The 14,289-nt window shown below is 45.7% G+C and overlaps 1 protein-coding gene across 1 annotated transcript in view; it reads left to right on the top strand.

Moving 5' to 3' along the window:
* LOC143276480 (neurexin-4-like) overlaps positions 1–14,289 on the top strand; it is a 54,244-nt gene that overhangs the window by 34,530 nt on the left and 5,425 nt on the right. The window contains exons 18-24 of the mRNA XM_076580995.1: positions 665–883; positions 2,390–2,509; positions 6,417–6,536; positions 7,668–7,853; positions 9,380–9,519; positions 11,880–11,976; positions 13,137–13,259. Coding sequence (XP_076437110.1) covers positions 665–883; positions 2,390–2,509; positions 6,417–6,536; positions 7,668–7,853; positions 9,380–9,519; positions 11,880–11,976; positions 13,137–13,259 — 1,005 coding nt within the window. The remainder of the gene's footprint in view (positions 1–664; positions 884–2,389; positions 2,510–6,416; positions 6,537–7,667; positions 7,854–9,379; positions 9,520–11,879; positions 11,977–13,136; positions 13,260–14,289) is intronic.

Below are 14,289 nucleotides of genomic sequence, written 5' to 3'. Positions count from 1 at the left end.
CATCGTCACTTTTAAGTCTGTTAGTGCATTTGTCTAGTCTGTTGGTCCGTATGTCAACTTAAGTGCGTGTGTTACCTTAAAAGTTAAATCGGTGTCAGTGCGTGAGTCACTTATATGTGTTGGTGCATGTGTCAACTCAAGTCACTCGGTCAGAGCAGTCAACTTTTGTGTGTGTGTGTGTGTGTGTGTGTGTGTGTGTTGTGTGTGTGTGTGTGTGTGTGTGTGTGTGTGTGTGTGTGTGTGTGTGAATGCCTTCTTCATTCTAGTTCAGTTTTGTCACAACAATTGTGTGTGTGTGTATGTTCGCAGGGATCTTCCTTCAGTGTGTGTGTGTGTGTGTGTGTGTGTGTGTGTGTGTGCAGCTTTTTTTTTTATCCAAGTGGCTTTGCTCATGCTGTTTCCATGACAATTTCTCCTCACATTTTCACTTGCGCTGTTTCCATGAAGATTTCAACTCGCATTTTCACTCACGCTGTTTCCATGACGATTTCTCCTCACACTTTCACTCATGCTGTTTCCATGACGATTTCTTCCTCACACTTTCACTCGCGCTGTTTCCATGACGATTTCTCCTCACACTTTCACTCATGCTGTTTCCATGACGATTTCTCCTTGCACTTTCACTCATGCTGTTTCCATAAATGATTTCTCCTCACACTTTCAGAGTCGGACACGATACAGTTCCGATATGACGTGGGCAATGGGGTCAACGTCCTGCCCTTCAAGTCCCCGGCTCCGATGAATGATGACCGCTGGCACACGGTCCACATCGAGAAGAACCGCAAGCAGGCGTGGATGAGGATCGATGACTTCACCGAGGTCAGCATGAACGAGGACGCCGATCTGATCAGGCTGCTGGACCTGAAAACGGCTTTGTATGTCGGTGAGTCAGCTGGTTGGGTTTTTTTTTTCCCCTCTTTTTTTTTTTTTTAGGAGGAAGGTGGCAGAATGGTTAAGACGCTCAGCTGCCAATACAGAGAGTCCGTTAAGGTGTGGGTTTGAATCTCGCTCTCGCCCTTTCTCCAAAGTTTGACTGGAAAATCAACCTGAGCGTCTTGTCTTTCGGATGAGGCGATAAACCGAGGTCCCGTGTGCAGCATGCACTTGGCGCTTTGAAAAAGAACCCATGGCAACGAGAGTATTGTCCTCTGGCAAAATTATGTAAAAAGAAATCCATTCTGATAGGTACATAAATATATAAGCATGCACTCAAGGCCTGACAAGTGCGTTGGGTTATGCTGCTGTCAGGCATCTGCCTAGCAGATGTGGTGTAGCATGTATAGATTTGTCCGAACGCAGTGACTGACAACTGAAACTGAAACTTTTTTTTTTTAGTGAATGTGTGAAGGTGCTTTGCTCTGAGTTTTCCTCCACTTCACCCAGGTGTCAGTGGGTACCTGACTGGTTGCAGAAGATGAAAACAGTGGAAGGAGAGGTGGGTTTTTTTTGTTTTTTTTTATACCCTTGTTGTCTCGTTCGTCATTTATCAGACGGATTCCCCCGTCTCCTCGACGAAGGCGGCAGTACGTCGCAGGTCCTCCAGTCCTCTGTAGAGCTTCCGGGTCGCTGGGATTGGGTCGGGCCAGGTTTTCTCTCAGAGCGCTTGGTGGAGCGGGCAGGACTGCAGCAGATGTTCTGTTGTCTGGCTGCCTGTTCTGCAGGGGCACTGCTCTGTGTCGCCGATACGGAGTTTCGTGTATAGGTGGTGTTTCAGGTGGTTACGGCCTGTCCTGAGATGTTTTTACCCTTGAAAAATAAGGTTCTATTTTTACCTATTTTACAACATGAATCCTGATTACAGTTTGTGAAGGAGAAATCATTGGGCCTTGCCTTTCTGTGCCGAGCCCTGCATACAGTTGATATGAATTCACTGCCCCTACAGTTGTGAAAGGCGAGAGAACTGTTGATCTTAAACCTTTTACGTGCATAGAGAGTTCCACCCCTGAACTGGTTGAAAGCCTTTTTGAACCATTTCTGTGTTGCCTTGTGTTCTTTTTCAGTGCATTTGAACAAGTGTTATAAAGTGAATTTTCTGTTTGAACTGTATTTGAAACAGATTTTTTTCCCCCTCTAATTTGATAGTTATGTTTGACAATGTATTGGCATGTCTCTGATTTGGACTGTCTTCAATCATGGAGAGTAATATTTGTGTGTGTGTGTGTGTGTGTGTGTGTGTGTGTGTGTTTGTTTTGTGTGTGTGTGGTTGTGTGTGGGGGGGGGCATGTTTTGTGTGTGTGTGTGTGTGTGTGTGTGTGCGTTGCATGTGTGTGTGTGTGTGTTTTGTGTGTGTGTGTGTGTGTGTGTGTACATGTTTGTTTTGGGTGTGTGCGTGCGTGTGTATGTGTGTGTGTGTGTGTGTGTGTGTGTGTGTGTGTGTGCGCGCGTGCAGGTGCCCTGGTTGACTACAACGATGGCTTCGTGGGCTGCATGCGAGGTCTGCGTGTCAACGGAAAGCTGATGGACATGGTGGGACAGCTGAGAGAAGGAGAGGTGTACGGAGTGGTCAGAGGTGAGACTGCATGACAGGGTTCATGTGGGTCATGGACTGCACGACAGGGTTCATGTGGGTCATGGACTGCACGACAGGGTTCATGTGGGTCATGGACTGCATGACAGGGTTCATGTGGGTCACGGACTGCACGACAGGGTTCATGTGGGTCATGGACTGCACGACAGGGTTCATGCGGGTCATGGACTGCACGACAGGGTTCATGTGGGTCATGGACTGCACGACAGGGTTCATGGGGGTCATGAACTGCATGACGGGGTTCATGCGGGTCATGTGGGTCATGGACTGCACGACAGGGTTCATGCGGGTCATGTGGGTCATGGACTGCACGACAGGGTTCATGCGGGTCATGGACTGCACGACAGGGTTCATGGGGGTCATGGACTGCACGACAGGGTTCATGCGGGTCATGGACTGCACGACAGGGTTCATGGGGGTCATGAACTGCACGACGGGGTTCATGCGGGTCATGTGGATCATGGACTGCACAACAGGGTTCATGCGGGTCATGTGGATCATGGACTGCACGACAGGGTTCATGTGGGTCATGGACTGCACGACAGGGTTCATGTGGGTCATGGACTGCACGACAGGGTTCATGCAGGTCATGTGGATCATGGACTGCACGACAGGGTTCATGTGGGTCATGGACTGCACGACAGGGTTCATGTGGGTCATGGACTGCACGACAGGGTTCATGTGGGTCATGGACTGCACGACAGGGTTCATGCAGGTCATAGAAGTCTTAGGGGGGGAAGTGGGAAGGTCTTCTCTGGAGTTGAAAACAGTGCTGGGAAAACAGCACAGGCCCCAAAAACTCCAGGCCGGGTTTGCAGGAGACAGTCTTTTCACCGCAAAGTTTGCTTAGAGATGAGAATGTTCCTTAGTACAATGGAAGTTACCGTGGAGTTAGGAATATTCCTAATGATACGCAGACTTAGCGCTGCAGAGTTCGCTCGTGCGGCCCACCCCAGCAGGGTTTTTCAGAAGCTGTTGACTGTGATTTTGCTTTCAAGTCAACAGAATTCTAAACGATGTTCCCGAGAAAGAGAGGGGAAAAAAAAAGAAGAAGGCATTGACACTTGTGACCACATCACATCGCTTGCTTGCCACACCATTTTCTGACACCGGTATTAGAGTTGGACATATTGATGTTACAGTGTTTACAGCCCTTGAAGTTTACTAATCTGCCATTGAAAGTATTCAGTTACAGCCCTTGAAGTTTACTAATCTGCCATTGAAAGTATTCAGAGCCGGCTGTGGCCTGTGATGAGTGCTCTGCAGAAATATAGTAATAATAATGATAATGATAATATCTTTCTTTTTTTTTTTTTTAAATCTATCCTTATCCTTATTATTGTTTTTGTTGTCCTTTGCTGTTGGTATGGCAACAAGCAACAATGATAAAAAATTATTAATGATGTTGTTGTTGTTGATCTCTCCTACTTATAGTATTATTATCATTATCATTATTATTATTATTTATTATTATTATTATTATTATTATTGTTATTATTATTATTATTATTGTTACTATGAATAAAAGATTTGATTTCTCTCTTGCAATCTCTGCACTGGCTCCCAGTCTCACACAGAATAAAGTACAAGATTAGTGCTCTATGTTATAAATAAATGAACGAATGAATATACATATATATACATACATACGTGCGAGAAAACTGTACACAACACAGCAAGTAATTGATATGCTTGATGATTTATCGGAAGTAGAGTATGACAATGATTACTCTGATAGTGAGGTGGAATTCGAATCGGATGATTCTGCTACAGATAGTGATGTTGAAAATGAATCTGAGCATGCAGAATCAGTTGATCAAAGGAGGCGTGTCAGGTTGAGACTCTGCACGTTTCATGGTAGAAATCGATCTTTTTTATCCAAAGCACATGCACAAAACACAGTGAAAAGGCGCGGCAATGTTGGTACTACGTTCGCTGACATCAGAATATTACGGTTTTTCTGATTGGCTCTTCAATATAAGTCAACCAATAGCAAAACACGACACAAGTGTTTACGCACCGCTCAACCGGTGGCCAGGCATTATGCCACCCCTCCCCACCACCGGTAAAGCGGTGGTCAGGGCTCAAAGGGTTAAAACCAGCCTCTTTTCCAAATAGCTTGCCCTATCCCTCCTTGTCCATCTAGTTTCTCTCACATTCTGTTAGCTCTGTTCTGCCCAAGCCTTTAATGTTGAGTTGCCTGCCCTTGCCTGAGAAGTTTTTACCAGTGTGATGACGCGAGAGGGTATGGTAAAAAAAAAAAAAAATGCTCATAAAATCTTTAGATATGGTGGATTTTGATCAAATTTAGCATTTTTGTTAAAAAATAACTGTAGTTTAGTACTGAAACCCTTGGAGGCAGGAAATTTATAATTAGTCATTACAAATTATTGCTAAAATAAAACAGAGAAAACACGCATAAAACGTGCTTTTTTGCACAATATATCACAACAAATCTAAAGAAAACATGCAGTCTGAATCATTTGCCACTTCTTCACCTTCCTCTGCACTCGGTTCGACGAAATTATCGCTATTTTCCTCCTCTACTTCGTTTTTTGATTCATCCTCCTCCTCCTCTTCACTGTAAGAGTCCGTCATGATTTTGTTGACAGCCTCATCCAAAGTCAATTTTCATTGAAAACTCATCTTTTTTGGCTCCAAAATCACACACAAGAAACTTGAATTTCCCTTCGTTCGAACTCTTCCGGTTTTGTTTGAATAAGAGTTTCTTCCCTTTAATCGCAACCAAAACTGAAAGTAGACCAGACGAACAACAATCCTATGTCTGTGGGTGACAAACGCTGATCTGCATGGACATAGGTTTGACGTCCGTGGGCAGAAATGTGTTAACAATGTGTAGATAAGTATTGTCTTACATTGCTCAGACGGACGCAATAGTCGAGTGGTTAGAGCGTTGGACTGTCAGTCTGAGGGTCCCGGGTTCGAATCACGGTGACGGCGTCTGGTGGGTGAAGGGTGGAGATTTTTCCGATCTCCCAGGTCAACATATGTGTAGACCTGCTAGTGCCTGAACCCCCTTCGTGTGTATATGCAAGCAGAAGATCAAATACGCACGTTAAAGATCCTGTAATCCATGCGCCAAGATCGACAAGGAGATCGACAACAGACTTGCAAAGGCAAACAGCGCATTCGGCAGGCTGTACAAGAGAGTGTGGAACAACAAACACCTGAAGAAAGACACAAAGATCAGCGTGTACAGAGCTGTTGTACTGCCCACCCTGTTGTATGGTTCCGAAACCTGGGTCACCTACCGGCACCACATACGACTGCTTGATCGCTTTCACCAGCGCTGCCTTCGCACCATCCTCAGCATCCACTGGAGTGACTACATCACAAATGTCGAGGTCCTGGAGCAGGCAAAGACTATCAGCATCGAGGCAGTGCTGCTAAAGACCCAGCTACGTTGGGCAGGGCACGTGTCCAGGATGGAGGACCACCGCCTGCCCAAGATCGCGCTGTATGGCGAACTGTCCACTGGCCACCGTGACAGAGGAGCACCCAAGAAGAGATACAAAGACTCCTTGAAGAAAGCTCTCGGTGCCTGTCACATTGACCATCGCCAGTGGTCCGCAGTAGCAGCGTTTGGTGGGTTACGGAAACAAGAACATACCCAGCATGCACACCCCCAAAAACGGAGTGTGGCTGCCTACATGGTGGGGTAAAAACGGTCATACACATAAAAGCCCACTCGTGTGCATACGAGTGAACGTGGGAGTTGCAGCCCACGAACGAAGAAGAAGAGGAAGTCTTACATAGCTCCAGATCAGGGTGAAGCATGCGTGTGAATGACTGGTGGGTAAGCGCTTTGATTTATCTCTGCACACGATTCAGCGCGATGTAAATGATTTTGTGTTGTTCATGGTTACAGGGTGTGTTGGGAAGTGTGCCAGCAACCCCTGTTTCAACGGGGGGACGTGTCGGGAAGGCTACTGGCGCTACACTTGCGACTGCTCCTACACTCCTTGGAGAGGCTGGAACTGTGGACGTGGTCAGTGGATGTTTCCTGGAATTTAGAAAAACAAAAGTGGATGTTTCCTGTAATTTAGAAAAACAAAACAAAGTGGATGTTTCCTGGAATTTAGAAAAAAAAACCCAAAGTGGATGTTTCCTGGAATTTAGAAAAAACAACAATAAACCAAAATGGATGTTTCTTGGAATTTAGAAGAAAAAAAAAGGATATTTATTTTTTGGGTGGCACATGCACTTTCTTTCTTTGTGAAGGCCACTGACCCATACACAAAAAAAGAGGAATGTGGCATTGTTGTGACAGCATGCACACACTTAAAAAAGCACACACACACACACAGACACACACACACACCCACCGACACCCACACACACACAAAATAGACACGCGCGCGCGCAAACACACACACACACAAAACAAACATGCACACACACACATTCACACCCCCACTCACTCACTCACTCACTCTTACATAGCCTCACTAACATTTTCATTGCGTCATCCAGGAAGTTTTCATTTTGAATTATCTCACATGAAGAAGTTGATTCTATGTTATATTTTGCCTGTTTATTTTGTTTTTATTATTTCATTCGTTTGTTTGTTTATCTTGTTTTTGGTGTGGGCATGGTATAGTGATGCTCAAGGTTATCAATTTTACCCTCAGTAAAACATTTGTCATGGTCATTGTGACTGTCATGGTCATTTTCATGGTGATGGTCATTGTCATAGTCATTGTAATGATCATGACACTCATTGTCACTTTCATGGTCATTGCCGCTGCCATGCCGATGGTCATGGTCATGGTCACTGTGATGATCATTGTAAACGTCATTGTAACTGATGGTGATTGGCATGGTCATTTTCATGGTAATGATGATTGTCATGATCATGGTGTCATGGTATCATTGCCATGGTGTCGTGGTCATGGTGTCACTGTCGTGGTCATGGCATCGTGGTCATGGTCATGGTGTAATTGTCATTGTCGTGGTGCCATGGTCACGGTGTGATTGTCATTGCCATGGTCATATTATTACGGTCATGGTGTAATTTGATTGTCATTGTCATGGTCATATTATCACGGTCATGGTGTAATTGTCATGGTCACGGTCATGGTGTCATGATTATTGTCACGGTCTCTGTGTGGCGATCCAGAGGTGGGTGTGAACCTGAAGCAGAACTACATGGTGCGCTACGAGTTTGACAAGACACAAGGTCTCTCGGCCACTGACTTCCAGTACGCCACCATCGGCTTCTCCACCAAGGTCAAGCAGGGAATCCTCATGCAGATGAAGAGCGTGGAGACGCCGGACTACATCTCTGTGGAAATGAACAACAACGGTGAGGCAGTGGTGTCAATGTGCAGTTTTTTTGTTGTTGTTGAAGCGACACTGTTTATTCTTCTGCTTTATTTTTCTTCTTTCTTTCTTTCTTTCTTTCTTCTGCTTCTTTGTCTTTTTCTTTCTTTCTTTCTTTCTTCTGCTTCTTTGTCTTTTTCTTTCTTTCTTTCTTTCTTCTGCTGAAAGAAAAAAGAAGCAGAAGAAGAAATTATTAGAAGAAATTTGCTTCTTTTTCTTTCTTTCTTTCTTCTTTTGCTGCTTTTTTCACAGGTAGGTTTATGTGCATAAGTATGGCTGAAGATGTACCTCATTTTCTCTTCAAGGTGTGATTTTTTTTTCCCATTTAGGGTGAATGCTGACAGTGTTTTTAGCCCCACATGGCCTTTGTGGCCGACTGTGCCATAAACAACAGTGAATATTCTTCTTCTTTGTTCGTGGGCTGCGACTCTCGCGTTCACTCATAAACATGAGTGGGCTTTTATAAAAGTGTATGAACCACTGCTGGCGACTGTCAAACGACAGAAGATGGCATGGTTTGGTCACGTCATATGACATAGCACCCAATCCAAAACCATCCTGCAAGGGACTGTAGAGGGAGGGCGCAGACGGGGGCGGCAGAGAAAGAGCTGGTCCGACAACGTCAAGGAATGGACCAAAATGATGATGCCAGATCTCCTCACGACAGCTGCCAACAGAACGGCGTGGTGAACTATGACATCTTCCTCATGTCCCCCCAACGACCCCAGCGGTTGAGGGAATGAGTGAGTGACTGAGATGACCGTTTTTACTCCCGCCATGTAGGCGGTCACCTCAGGGACTGCAGCACTTACCGAGGGATCAGGTAGGAGCGAGGAGCGGGACAGGAACCAGTGGCCAAGCAGATACTACGGAGGAAGTGGGGCTGGATTGGACACACCCTCAGGAAGCCAGTGTCCAGCATCTCATGCCAAGCCCTGACCTGGAACCCGCAGGGAAAGAGGAAGAGAGGCCGGCCTCGCAACAGCTGGAGGCGAGATACCGAGGCAGAGCTGAAGCAGCAAGGGACCTACTGGACTGGAATGGCCAGAACAGCCCAGAACAGAGTGCGATGGCGAGGGGTCGTCGATGGCCTATGCTCCACCAGGAGCGATGGGCAAAATGAATGAAATGAACGTAGGCAGTCAAACGCCATTTGTTTTGGGGGCAGGCGGCGGGGTTGTTGGGGGGGGGGATGCATTCCAGGTAGGTTATGGTTTCCATAACCCGCCCAACACTGACATGGATTACAGGGTCTTTAACTTTCGTATTTGATCTTTGCATGTGCATACACGCAGGGGTTCAGGCACTAAACAGGTCCGCACATATGCTGACCTGGGAGATCAGAAAAAATCTCTACCCTTGAGCCACCAGGCGCCGTGACCAGAATTCCATCCCAAGACCCTCAGATTGAAAGCTTTAACAACTCGGGTGTTGCACCTGTCAGAACAGTGAATGAATGAATGACGTTGACAGACAGGGAATGACAAGGGAATGTTGTTTTTTTTCCAGGGGGGGTGAAGGTGGTGTTTGACGTGGGCTTCCAGAGGGAAGAGGTCAACACGCCCAAGATCGACGTTGACTTTGCCAACACTCAGGTGCACGTCGTCACCGTTCGACGAAGCCAGAGAGGTCGCAGGGTCATAGTTCAGGTCAGTATTTGGTTGTGAAGGTTTGGGGACTCTACTGAATCAAGATTTGGAACTCTGTTGAATTAAGCTTTGGAACTGATGTGAAGATAAGAAACTGTTGAATCAAAGTCAGTAAAAATGTGACGTTTAGGAACTCTTTTGAATCAGTGTCTGCAATGATGTAAAGATTAGGAACTCTTTTGAATCAAAGTCAGTAAAGATGTGAAGGTTAGGAACTCTTTTGAATCAAAGTCAGTAATGATGTGAAGGTCAGGAACTCTTTTGAATCAAAGTCAGTAATGATGTGAAGGTCAGGAACTCCTTTGAATCAGTGTCTGCAATGATGTAAAGATTCGGAACTCTGTTGAATCAAAGTCAGTAAAGACGTGACGGTTAGGAACTGTGTTGAATCAATGTCTGATGATGTGAAGATTAGGAACTGTGTTGAATCAAAGTCAGTAAAGATGTAAAAATTAGGAACTCTTTTGAATCAAAGTCAGTAAAGACATGAGAAGGTTAGGAACTGTGTTGAATTAAGGTCAGTAATGATAGGAGATTAGGAAGTCTTTTGAATCAATGTCTGTAATGATGCAAAGATTAGGAACTCTTGAATCAAAGTCGGTAATGATGTGAAGGTGAGAAACTCTTTTGAATCAGTGTCTGCAATGATGTAAAGATTAGGAACTCGGTTGAATCAAAGTCAGTAAAGACATGTGGAGGTTAGGAACTGTGTTGAATTAAAGTAAGTAAAGATATAAAGATTAGGAACTGTGTTGAATTATAGTCAGTAATGATAGGAGGTATTAGGAAGTCTTTCGAATCAATGTCTGTGATGATGTGACGATTAGGAACTCCACTGAATCAATGTCTGTAATGATGTGACGATTAGGAACTCCACTGAATCAATGTCTGTAATGATGTGACGATTAGGAACTTCGCTGAATCAATGTCTGTGATGATGTGATGATTAGGAACTCCGCTGAATCAATGTCTGTTATGATGTGACGATCAGGAACTCCGCTGAATCAATGTCTGTAATGATGTGATGATCAGGAACTCCGCTGAATCAATGTCTGTGATGATGTAAGGCGCCGTGGCAGAATCGATAAGGCGTTGGACTTCTGATCCAGTGGTCAGGGTTCGATCCCCAGTTTTGGCTGGGTGTTGTGCCCTTGGAAGAGGCATTTCACCCTGATTTTCTTAACTCCACTCATGTGTGAATGGCGTACCCGACTTGCTTGGGGAAGGTTAAAATGGTGGAAGGAGAGGATTGGGCCCGGCCTTCCTGTGCCTAGCCCTGGACACAGTGGATAGGAATTCACTGCCTTCCTGTGCCGAGCCCTGGACACAGTGGATAGGAATTCACTGCCTTCCTGTGCCGAGCCCTGGACACAGTGGATAGGAATTCACTGCCTTCCTGTGCCGAGCCCTAGACACAGTGGATATGAATTCACTGCCTTCCTGTGCTGAGCACTAGACACAGTGAATATGAATTCACTGCCTTCCTGTGCCGAGCACTAGACACAGTGGGTATAAATTCACTGCCTTCCTGTGCTGAGCCCTAGACACAGTGGATAGGAATTCACTGCCTTCCTCTGCCGAGCCCTAGACATGGTGGGTATGAGTTTGGTGCCCTGATGGATGAAAAGGCTTTGGGACCTTTAACTCACTCAGTACGACCAGTCCTTTCTTCTCCTCTACACAGACCCCTCGGATGTCCAGTGGGTGTCTGAATGACCCAACCTTTAGCTTCCGTCGTCAGAATTGTGGTATTCTTTGTCAACATTCACGTCTTCTGTATAAGAGCCTTCCGTTTGCAATATTTTGATGATCGTAATTGGGGTGAAATGCTGTTAACGTCATCTCTTTCGCCGTTCGTATGGAAAGAGTTAACCTTGTTTTTAATGTAGTGAAGATTTGAAACTCTGCTGAATCTCTCACTAGTACATGCACACACTCACACACGCATGTACACACATATGCACACATGCATGCATGCATGCAACCATGCACGCACAACGCATGTGCGTGTGTGCGCGTGCACACGCTCACACACACACATACATATACGAATCACTCACGTACACACACACACACATACATACACACATACACACTCACACGTATGTTTACAAATTAAAATCCACATCCACCCCCCTGCACACATACTTGTACATACACACACACACACACACACACTCTCTCTCACACATATGTTCACAAACATCCACACCCACACACTTACACGTACACCCACCCACCTGATAGACCCCCCACCTCCACACACTGATATACCCCCCCAACACCTGAACAAGCACTCACCTGTGTGTGTGTGTGTGTGTGTGTGTGTGTGTGTGTGTGTGTGTGTGTGTGTGTGGCAGGTTGACAACTACCCCCCAGTGGACCACACCTTCAACCTACCTGACCAGGCCGACACTATCCTGGATAAACCAAAGTACCTGTATGTCGGCAACAACGGTAAGCTCCACTGCTACCTGTGTGTAGTGTGTAGTTAGCAGCAGTGGTAAACTCAGCAGCCTCATAAAAAAATCAAAATGTTAAAACAGAGCAGGCACCACTGAACACCACCGAAGTGACTTAGCAGCAGTGCAGGGTCTCCTCTGGTGCGTGGCCTCCTGGCGACCTAACATCAATGGTTCCCTGTGGACTACCGACGCTGGAACTATGACGGACAAATCCGGGTGTGGCCGTGTATGGGGGAATCTAAATGAGCGGCGTGGGAGTAATGCCACTGAAACGGTGCAGATGACGGGGCAGCAAAAAAAAAAAAAAAAAGAAAAAAAAGATGACAACTTTATATCTTTCCAGTTTAAGTGATAATAGCTACGAAAAAAAACAACAACAGAAAATGGGTGGGATGGGAGAAGGGAGTGTGAAGGGAACGGTGGTTAAGAAATTGATGCATGTAAACCCTCACAAATTTGTGTGTGTGTGTGTGTGTGTGTGTGTGTGTGTGAGAGAGAGTTACAGAGAGAGAGAGAGAGAGAGAGAGAGGATGTTAAAAAAATGCAATAGCAAATCATGTGTGTATGTGTGATAGAGAGAGAGAGAGTCAGAGAAAGAGAGAGGAAAGAATATTGAAAAAAAAAGTAATAATAGCAGTTTGAGAGAGAGAGAGAACATGATAAAGAATTATGATAATATCAGTTTATATGTGTGTTTGTGTGAGAGTTAGAGAGAAGAAAAAGAGAGAATGTTAGAAGAAATGTAATGATAGCTGTTCGTATGCGTGTGTGTGTATCTGTGTCTGTGAGTGAGAGAGAGAGAGAATGTTAAAAAAAATCTAGTAATAGCAGTTCATGAATGTGTGAGAGTGACAGAGAATGTTATAAGAAAAATTGTAATAATCACAGTTAATGTGTGTGTGTGTGTGTGTGTGTGTGAGAGAGAGAGAGAGAGAGAGAGAGACAGAGAGATAAGTAATAAAAAAAAAAATCTCAAAGTAATAGGAGTTCAAATGTGTGTGCATGTGTGTGTGCGCGTGCACATGTGTGTGTGTATGCGCGTGCTGCGTGCGTGTGGGTGGGTGTGGGGGTGGGTGCGTACATGTGTGTGTGCGTGTGCATGCATGCATGTGTGCGCATTCACTGTTCACATGTTTCATGACGGTTTTCCAGACACCAGCAACACCAACTTTGGCTTTGAGGGCTGTATCTACCGCATGCAGGTGGACAACATCTTTCCCCTGAAGCGCGCCTTCCAGGATCCACGCCCCAGTTACATGACCCTCATCCCTGAAGGTAAGGAGCAAGGTGGCACAGCGGTTAACACACTTGCCTGCTAATACGGTGTGAGGGTCTTAGTTCGATTCCCTGCCTCACCCTTTCTCCTGAGTTTGACTGGGAAATTAAACTGAGCATCTTTTCAACTGGATGAGATGTTGAACTGAGGTCAGGTTGATTCCCAGTCTTGAGCTTTAAGTTTGAGTGTCTGGTCATTCAGATTCTTCTTCTTCTTCTTCATTCGTGGGCTGCAACTCCCATGTTCACTCGTATGCACATGAGTGGGCTTTTACGTGTATGACCGTTTTTACCCCGCCATGTAGGCAGCCATACTCCGTTTTCGGTGGTGTGCATGCTGGGTATATTCTTGTTTCCATAACCCACCAAACACTGACATGGATTACAGGATCTTTAACGTGCGTATTTGATCTTCTGCCTCCGTACACACGTGAAGGGGGTTCAGGCACTAGCAGGTCTGCACATATGTTGACCGGAAAAATCTCCACCCTTTACCCACCAGGCGCCGTCACCGACGTTCGAATCCCAGACCCATAGATTGAAAGTCCAACGTTTTAACCACTAGGCTATAGCGCCCGTCGGTCATTCAGAGGAGATGATGAACAGAGGTCTGTTCACTTCCTGGTCTCTCCCTTTCTCCCAGATTTGACTGGAAAATCAGACGGGCGCAATAGCCGAGTGGTTAAAGCGTTGGACTGTCAATCTGAGGGTCCTGGGTTCGAATCACGGTGACGGCGCCTGGTGGGTAAAGGGTGGAGATTTTTACGATCTCCCAGGTCAACATATGTGCAGACCTGCTAGTGCCTGAACCCCCTTCGTGTGAAAATGCAAGCAGAAGATCAAATACGCACGTTAAAGATCCTGTAATCCATGTCAGTGTTCGGTGGGTTATGGAAACAAGAACATACCCAGCATGCACACCCTTGAAAACGGAGTATGGCTGCCTACATGGCAGGGGAAAAACGGTCATACACGTAAAAGCCCACTCGTGTGCATACGAGTGAACGCAGAAGAAGAAGACTGTAAAATC

Source organism: Babylonia areolata, chromosome 32, assembly GCF_041734735.1.
Source record: "Babylonia areolata isolate BAREFJ2019XMU chromosome 32, ASM4173473v1, whole genome shotgun sequence".
NCBI lineage: Eukaryota > Metazoa > Mollusca > Gastropoda > Neogastropoda > Buccinidae > Babylonia > Babylonia areolata.
The sequence above is the reverse complement of the archived record's forward strand: the minus strand, read 5'-3'. Positions and strand labels throughout refer to the sequence as shown.